We start from the raw sequence: 9,795 nt of genomic DNA, 5'->3' as shown, positions 1-9,795 counted from the left end.
CATTTTATGCTGTATATAAACTGTTTAATTATATTTATTAAATAATGTGGATAAGTTGGCGGTTCATTCCGCTGTGGTGACCCCAGATTAATAAAGGGACTAAGCCGACAAGAAAATGAATGAATGAATATATATATATATATATATATATATATATATATATATATATATATATATATATATATATATATATATATATATATATATATATATATATATATATATATGTATATATGTATATATATACATACACAGTTGAAGTCAGAATTATTAGCCCCCCTGAATTATCAGACTGCTTGTTTATTTTTTCCCCAATTTCTTTTTAAAGAGGAGAAGATTTCTTTCAACACATTTATAATCAAAATTGTTTTAATAACTCTTTTCAAATAACTGATTTATTTTATGTTTGTCATGATGACAGTAAATAATATTTTACTAGATATTTTTCGAGAACCTTCTATACAGCTTAAAGTGACATTTAAAGGCTTAACTAGGTTAATTAGGTTAACTAGGCAGGTTAGGGTAAAGTTACTGTATAACAGTGGTTTGTTCTGTAGACTATCGAGGAAAAATATAGCTTAAAGGGGCTAATAATTTTGTCCCTAAAATGGTGTTTTTAAAAATGTTAAAAACTGCTTTCATTCTAGCTAAAATAAAACTAATAAGACTTTCTCCAGAAGAAAAAATATTTTCAGACATACTGTAAAAATTTTCTTACTCTGTCAAACATCATTTGGAAAATATCTTAAAAAGAAGAAAAAAAATTAAATGGGGGCTAATAATTCTGACTTCAACTACATATATTACATATATATTATTAATAACTATATATATATATATATATATATATATATATATATATATTCATTAATTTTCAGCTTAGTCCCTTTATTAATCTGGGGTCGCCACAGCGTAATGAACTGCTAACTTAGCTAATTTATATGTTTTACACAGTGGATGCCCTTTCAGCTGCAACCCATCACTGGGAAACATCCATACACACTTATTCACACTCATTTAATCACTTTAACTATGTTAAATGTAACTTTTCATCTCAATGTCAAAAATGCTTCTAAATCATCACATCTACACACATCTGTTCAGTTTCAGCTTTCTTCTCAATTTTGAGACGAAACAATTTTGTGTTTCTTTCTGGTCTTTCCCGCTGTCAGCGGAGCAGTCTGACAAAATGACAAAAAATCCTGATTGGTCCTTGTTTGTGCATCCATGATTAGCTCACAGAAAGAACGTAATAGAGCCAAGAGTTCGACTTTGTAGACAAAATCTCTTTTGTTTTTATATTAAGTCTTATGATGTAAACAACTTCACATGTAAATAAATGTAAACGACTAAAAAACCTCACAAAATGTTAATAAAATAACATTTAATAAGAATGTGAATTATACAATTTTAACAAATATGTCAAATAGAACCTTTTAATTGTATGGGACAAATTCTGGACCATTGTCAGTGAGGGGTGGGTTTGTAGCATTGTCTATGTCCAGATCATCAAAACTTCATCTTGATACAATGTGCAAACCAGGTCTTTCATAGACATTAAGTGCGCTTGTGAACATGAACCACCATACTTTATAGCTCTATAGCTTTAACTGCTATAGCAGTTTTTTTTCAGCTGACTAACTGTACACTTAACTGGTGTTTCTGAGTTACATTTATGGTTATGTGACAATTCTGTTTGAAACATTGATTGGGTGTTCGTTCATGATAAAGTTTGTTCATGTTTATTTTATGCTTTAACCCTTTAACTGCCCCACCAAGAAAAAAAAGAAATTGGGATTGCATTTCTTAACCCCTAATGTCGCTAGTTGACACACTCAATGCATTTTTCAAAAAACATCCCATAATTTGTAAAATTATAAATCTCTACCAATTGGTAGATATGTCGGTTTATGGTAAAAGTACCAGAATTAATTCATATACTGGAAAAATCTCAAAATATGAAGTATAAGACCAATTTATTTAAAAAGAAAATCAAAATAAAACATTTTTGAACACTAAATCGTCTTTTTTTGAAGAAGAAGAATGCCATAAAATATTTCAGATTCTCATTTAACATGCTTTCGTTTTTTTTTTATACAATAAAACCAAAATCAAGTGTTGTAGATTAACAGGGTTATGTTTGTTATGTTTTTTTGATTTTGTATTGTAAACTAACAATGCTGAGTATGTAAACCATTATATAAAACATTCATTATTTAAATGACTTCAACATTCAAAATCTGGTCAACCAAAGCAGGCAGTTCTGAAGCTGTAAAATGAAAGATGGTTGGTTCAATTTTTCATTCTTCACACTCTTCCTTGATCTGAAAGCAGGTATACAGGGGTTTCCCTGATATCAAAATTGCTTCGTTTAATTAAAATTTAATTAAAAATAAATGTGTGAGGGCTGCAAAGAACTGCTTAGTGTAGGCTTAGTAAATGGACTGGAAAAATTTGTGGTTGAAAGCAACCCTAGTGCTCTCATATTTTATTTTTAAAATAGGGTACACTTTAGGGGTACACTTTAGGGGTCAGCTATGTAAAAAAAAATCTTTTAGTTCAGCCCCTTTCGCAAATATATGCATGACGTAAGCAGCGGATTCTTGTCTGTGCGCAGCTCATTAAAGGGCTTTTCTCATGAGAAAGAATGTGATTGTGCTGTAGTAAGTGGGTGTGTCTCTCAACCTATAAATACAACCCGTGAGTTCTTTTTGACGTAAACTAGTGAGGGAATCTTATCACCCATCTGTCCACGCCGTTATAGGTAAGCTCATCAACTTTTTTTATATTGATCAAAGTTATCTTAGATTTAGTTTTCATCTTAAAATAGGTTCCATGCTAACTTTACGCCAGCTGCATCCTTTTAATTAATACAATTCAAATTAAATGAAGTAAAACTGTATTAAAACTATTAATACAATATCTTTATTGCTATTTGTAGGACTGAAGGACATGTCTCTCCGCGGAATTTTCGCGTTCCTGCTCTTTCTCGCGTGCGTCTCACAGCTCATCTTAACTGCTGAGTGCACCAGAGGAGCCAGGAGGAAAGGAAGGAGGCAGGAAAGAAGAGGTGATAATAACATTAACGTGATGAAAGGAAAGTTCATAATCAATGACAAGACGCAGCAGTGCACGTGGGTGGCGCGCGGAGAGGACAAGTACACCATGAACGTTACATGCAAGCCTGGGAGCGGGGACGGATTCACCTGTAAATACACTGCCAAGCCGGCAACGTGCGCCGAATATTCGTCTAATCCCAAGGGCTACTGGAAACAGATAGCCAGATCTCTGCAAAAGCAGAAGAAACTTTGCGTGGATCCGCGCGCACTGATCCGGGCGGGCATGTGTAAGCGCGCGCCCCTGGACGCGCATTTCAAACTCACAGAAGCGTCACAAAAGAAACCCCCCTCGACAGAGAAAACCCCCACAGCCACAAACACACCGCCTCCGGACACCGAACAAGGGTGCACAGAGCGCATCGATCACCGCGAGCTCGCCAGAGAGAAGTGTGGAGATTCCTGGGCGAGTCTATGCGCGTTCCTCTTCACTGTAATCCAGAGTGGAGACTGCTGAGCTTTTACTTTTTTTTGTTACGTTTGTTTTGCTTTTCCTCTGATAGACTTTCAAGACTACGTTTTATGTTGTAAACAGATAATGCACTGTACTGATTGTTGGTCACGTGGGTCAGTAGCCCGCCACGTTTACCTTTTACGCTTACCAGGGACGTTGCTAGACCCCCCTTAAGTATGATGTCTCCCATAAAAGATTGAGTTACAGGATGGATGTCTGTTAGAAATCATTCTCAGTCTTATAATTTGCTCAATGATTGAGGAAGTAGATGATTAGGAAAACGTTAATTAGAAATAGTAAGTGATCACTCATCAAAGTGAAAAAAGGTGATACGAGTAATGGGGGGCGTGTGCCCCAGTAGAATTTTACTGTATGTCTAGCAACACCCCTGGCGCTCACCATAGAGCCTCTAAATTTAATACAAGCAAGTTTGTTGAATCCATAAACCAATTTTAACATTGTTTTTTTATGCAAAGGGATAATAGTGCTGTGTATTTAAATTATGTTTGATATTAAATGTTGTTATTTATTTATTAATAGAGCATTTTAAGGGATTTGGCAAATGTTTAGATTTAATATTTGTTTAGCTGTCAAAAGTTTATTGTGCCATATTTTTGCCTTTATTCATGATTATTAAAAACCAACCACTTTGTAAACTTTGATTTACATTTCAACAGAGTGCAAGCTGCTCATTTTATGATTTGCTCTAACAGTCAACTGTGTAAATATGTCAGTTACTTCTCTTTATAATAATAATATAATAATAATAATTGATCTTCATCTTGTACTCATATCCAAATGTTACTCTCTTTCAGCAAATACACCATGTTCTTCATTTTACTGTAAAAGCACAATATATCCACTGTTTTGCATTGTAACCGTATTTATGACATTCAAAATAAATATTTTTGCCTACTATTTTCTTTAAATAGTATTTGTGTTGAGGGTTATTCTGCTCCTGTGATATGGCCTCAAATATTTCAATTAAATTAAAAACATGTGACAGTAAATGAGACTAAACAGGAAACAAATCTTATATTAAACATTCCTGTTCCTAGTGCGCTCTCAGAAAAAAGGCACACGGTGGTACACATAATGTTCCTTGACCTTGAGGACCAGTTTTGTACCTTTGTAAAAATTGCACCGTATATGGTGTAGAAAAGACCTTATGATGCTGTTTATGGTACAACTGAAATAAAGGTACAGAATTGTTCTCATATAAAAGATACAAAAGTGTTGGACAACTCCTTCATTACAATATCTATGAAAACAAATATTACTGGAAAGGCAAAGTGATTTTATGAATAATTTCCTTATTAAAGCAAGAGTCATCATTTAAACGTATGCTTAAAGAAACTGAAAAATATTCATTATTAAGTTCTATAATATAATAATACAACACAACTGGTAAAACATAAAATTATAGGTATTGTAAACTAAATAGGGTATTTAAAAAAATGTTTGGTAAGCCTTAGACTCTAAAAACCCTATCATGCGCACACATAAACTTTCATTGTCTACAGAGCAGCGGAAAAGATAAAGTAACCAGATCTCAAACAGGTGTGTGTCTGGTGCACCTTGCAATGTTTTGTGTGTGTGTGCGTGTGTGTTCTTCCATTCATCAGTGTCACATCCAGTCTTCCACAGACTCTTTCATGTGTCTACACACTTTAGTAAAGATTTCTTTCTTATCTAATGTTTGGAAATATATGTTTCCAAGGCTTGGCTACTGGTCAGGGTAAACCGTTTCAGTCTGTTTAGTATTTTATTTTCATTCATTCATTCATTCATTCATTCATTTTCTGCTTAGTACCTTTTTTAATCAGGGGTCACCACAGCTAAATGAACCGCCAACTTATCCAGCAAATATTTTTACGCAGCGGATGCCTTTCCTGCTGCAACCCAGTACACACATAAACTACGGCCAATTTAGCTTATTCAATTCACCTATGGTGCATTCTTTGGACTGTGGGGGGAAACCGGAGCACCCGGAGGAAACCCACGCCAACACAAGGAGAACATGCAAACTCCACACAGAAAGGCCAACTGGCCCAGCCGGGACTTGAACCAGCCACCTTCTTGTAGTGGGGCAACAGTGCAAACCACTGAGCCACCATGTTGAACATTTTATTATTATATCAAGCTAATAAAATCTAAAAGTATTTTTAAAAAATGATGTACAAGAAAATGTAATTCACGAATGGGCCAAAGAATTGGCTGGGAGAATGTTTCCATAAGAAACTTAATATTATACTTTATTTGACTTAATATTCTACTTAATATTATTCTTTACTATGATCACCATGGTAACAAACCCAAAAGATTACATAATCATCATAGACTGGGAGGCAAATTTTGAATGAACAAAGTGTTACTTTTTGTCAACACATTACACACAGATCAAAACCCTTGCCTTTTGACCTCAATGGATGATTTGTCACACGTCTTGATATGCTGTCATATAAATGGAATCTCACAGCAGCCTCACAAAACATGGTCATGTGATTATGGTCAAGGTTCCCAGTCAAGTGAGGTGTTTGAAATGATACACGTCAGAAACTTTACTCACACAGGTAAAAACCATGCACTGCTACTCAAAGGTTTATGGTCTGATTTTTATGCAAGACAGTTCATTTGATTTGGCAGGGATGAAATTAACTGATGTGAAGTGACATATTTTACAAAATCAAATGACTTTCTCTCTTTCTATTTATTATTATTTTTTTAATTGTTGCCACGAAATGATTTCTAAATGATTCTTAGAAGACAATGGCTGTTAAAAATCCAGCTTTGAATTAAAGGAATAGGTTGTATTTTAGTAAATATTGAAATACACAGAGGTTAAGTTGTAATATTTCCAAACATATATATATATATATATATATATATATATATATAGTTTCACTTACAGATGTTGTCAAACACATTTTGAAGTTGTCAAAATGATCCATGTTCACATGCCTATAGAAATAACTATACTTTCCTACTGTGTAGTGTTCGCAGACAGTGCATGAGATGAGAAGTACCCGGATAATGGATTCTGACGGACACTTTACTATCACACACACAGAAGAGGATTTATGAATGGAAGGGAAAAGATGCAACTGACAAAGGTAAGTGATGATGAAAACATATTAAGTTTAATACATCTCACTTCCATTTATCCCCATAGTCATATAGAACTTTGAAATAAGTAGTAGCTTACAGTACCTTATATTCCTTATGTAGACAGAACATTGTTTTAGGTACATGATAATTCATTCATTAATTATCCTTCGGCTTAGTCCTTTATTAATCAGGGGTCGTCACAGCAGAACAAACCGCCAACTATTTCAAGACATATTTTATGCACCGAACGCCCTTCCAAATGCAACCCAGTACTGGGAAACACTCATACACATTCTCATTCACACACACAGTTTAGTTTATTTAATTCACCTATAGCACGTCTTTGGACTGTGGGGGAACATGCAAACTCCACACGGAAATGCCAACTGGTCCTGCTGAGGCTCGAAGCAGCAACATTTTATCGATAACCTTAATCTTAAATGTCACAACCACAACCATTGACTGAACATCTGTTGCAAAGTTAACTGGAGATTTTTCTGCAGATTTTAATTCATCCTCTGACTGATTGTTTTGTGAGAGATGTGTGTGTGTCTGTCTGAAAACAACACAAATCTTGACTCGATTACATTACTGATAATGCGCATTAATCAAGATAGACTAAATGCTGGATTCTTTAATGTGAGGTTCATGGCATAAAATAATATGAGCAAATCACTGTCATTTCCTTACACAACTCATTGTTCCTAAGTTTTGGTATAAAAGACATGAAATTCAAAATGAATAAATCATTTAAGAATGACCCATCAGGGTCAGGCAAAATCTGCTGTTATTATTATTTTTTTGCTATTTCTGCACAGATTTTTTGTTAAAAATCTGCAGATTTCAAGAGTTCAGCTGATGATTGATTATAAAGTGAGTTTGGTATGCTGTCCAGGGAGAGAGCCTTTGTAGGTCTTGACAACTCTCCCCCCTTATTCAGGGCAAATGACAAATTAGGCATCGCTATGTAGAGATATACTGCTGGTTAGCAGCTCGATAGTGCCAATTTGGGTTGGTCAATTCACCAATGACATGTAGCTTTTGACTGTGGGAGGAAACCCTCGTGAGCACAGAGAGAACATGTAATCTCGACACAGAAACGTCGACTGGCCTGTTGAGAGCGTGAACCAGTGACGTTCTTGCTGTGAGGCCACAGTTCTGACCACTGGGCCACCGTGCAGCCCTATTAAGGGAAAGGAGGAGGAGTAGGGATGGAAGGGAAAATTCTTCAAGGCAAAAATAACTGTAGCAATGAATTAGGAATCATCCAATTTGTGAATCATGCGTTAGCTAATGTGGGATCAGCTGTGATCAATCATAAGCATGTGCTTCTCTTAAAATTTGTTTATTAATAAATTTCACTTTTGTAGAATGCTTTTGAGAGTATAGTAACAAAAAACCTAAAATATCTAATGATACAGGTCTTGTGAAACAAAACAATCGGTCTCTATAAGAAATTGAACATTATTTACAATGAACTATAATCTGCAGTTTATTCAAACAGATTTCAGTGCATGTGTGATTGTTGTTCAGTGTAGCTCTGTTGCTTTTGATGACAAATGTGCAAGGGTTGCTGACGCAATCACCAATATCTATCAACCGATATCAACAAACTGCGTCACCTGACCTTCAGTCCAATCTGAACTACATCCAATTGTGCAGAGATCTGCTTGCGCGGGCTATGGATTAAGGCTAATAATACTGTGAATATTGTTCAATTTCGTACACGAACAGATTGTTTTGCTTAAAAATTCCCCAACATCTTGTATAATCTGTGAGTAAACTATCAGGGAATTAACATTTTTGACCTATCCCTTTAAGGTGGTCCTGTATATCAGAGACACGAGTTAGTACTGTAGCTACTGCAGTACTACAACTTTAGCATAATTTGATGCTTATTAATAGTTATTAAGGTGCTATGAAATAGTTAGGTTTAGGTATTGGATAGTGTTAGGGATTCAGAATAGGATAATGCAGGATATCTACTATATAAGTACTAATAAACAGACAACATCATAATAATAAGCAGGCACTAAGCCATAGATTTTGTAAATTGGTCCTTAAGTGTTTAGTTAAAAAAAGCATTTGACATTATTGAAAATATATTTGACATCTTATTATATATTTAATAGTATATTTTAACATGAACACTTCTGATTACATTCAAAAGTACTATTTAATAACTTTACAATGTATGAACAAAATACAAAATTAAAAATATGAATTAAAAACTAAAAGACATTTGAAATGAATTTAAACTATAATGTTTTTACATTTCTTTAGGTGTCCAAAGCATTTGATTCAATTTTCACAAGATGTTCCATAATTAACATCTGGTACTTGAGGACTGATCCTGGATCTGGATACCTCAGGTGTCAAGCCAGTACTTGGCTTTAAGAGAGAGAGGTTATGTGACAAATCCACTGTTTGTTCAGCACAGAGGAAACTGATCTAAAGTACCCATTTCAGGCCATCAAAATGGCATTGTTGTGTAAATGAAAGGCCAAAAGTTTTCCGTTTTACGGTTGAAAAGATTGTTCAGCCTTAATTCCTATGTAGATATGATGAAAGATTTAGACAGCATAAGTTTATTTCTAATCTGCATTTTATTGTTGATGTTGTCAATGTAAAAACCTGCTCAAAATATTACACACACACACACACACACACACACACATGCATCACTGCCAAGAATGCTGTTATAAAGGCAAAGTAGTCCTATCAATGACCATTTCAGGTTATACTCTGATTACTTTAGGCACGCACGCACGCACACAGACACACTGGTTTTTCATGTTTTATGAGGACTTCTCATAGACGTAACAAATTTTATACTGTAAAAGTCATTAATTCTATCCCCCTACCCCTAATCCCAATCCTCACAGGAAACAATCTACAGTTTTACATTTCCAAAATACTTAATTCTAGATGATTTATAAGCCGATTACCTCATAGGACCAAAAAAAAAAAGTCCTCACAAATTTACTAGTATTGCTGTACTTATGGGGACATTTAGGCTCCACAAAATCAGAAATACAAGGTACACACACACACACACACACACCTTTTCAATTCTCATTAAATGTTTCGTTCCCACTGAAGTATGAAACACTTAAT

The 9,795-nt window shown here is 34.6% G+C and overlaps 2 protein-coding genes across 2 annotated transcripts in view; both read left to right on the top strand.

Moving 5' to 3' along the window:
- Positions 1–2,716: 2,716 nt before the first annotated feature.
- On the top strand, positions 2,717–4,499 carry fgfbp1b (fibroblast growth factor binding protein 1b). The gene is made up of 2 exons (XM_021476334.3): positions 2,717–2,764; positions 2,942–4,499. Exon 2 carries the CDS (start codon positions 2,953–2,955, stop codon positions 3,571–3,573), a length of 621 nt encoding a protein of 206 aa, XP_021332009.1. The 5' UTR covers positions 2,717–2,764; positions 2,942–2,952; the 3' UTR covers positions 3,574–4,499.
- Positions 4,500–6,565: 2,066 nt separating this feature from the next.
- uchl1 (ubiquitin carboxyl-terminal esterase L1 (ubiquitin thiolesterase)) overlaps positions 6,566–9,795 on the top strand; it is a 28,391-nt gene continuing 25,161 nt past the window's right edge. Inside the window, exon 1 of the mRNA XM_073914623.1 lies at positions 6,566–6,683. Coding sequence (XP_073770724.1) covers positions 6,651–6,683 — 33 coding nt within the window. The 5' untranslated portion in view covers positions 6,566–6,650. The remainder of the gene's footprint in view (positions 6,684–9,795) is intronic.

Source organism: Danio rerio, chromosome 1 (genome assembly GCF_049306965.1).
Source record: "Danio rerio strain Tuebingen ecotype United States chromosome 1, GRCz12tu, whole genome shotgun sequence".
Classification (NCBI taxonomy): domain Eukaryota; kingdom Metazoa; phylum Chordata; class Actinopteri; order Cypriniformes; family Danionidae; genus Danio; species Danio rerio.
The sequence above is the reverse complement of the archived record's forward strand: the minus strand, read 5'-3'. Positions and strand labels throughout refer to the sequence as shown.

What these genes read in the sequence shown, in the direction of transcription:
- fgfbp1b (XM_021476334.3), top strand. Translation starts at nt 2,953, where the DNA reads ATGTCTCTCCGCGGAATTTTCGCGTTCCTGCTCTTTCTCGCGTGCGTC.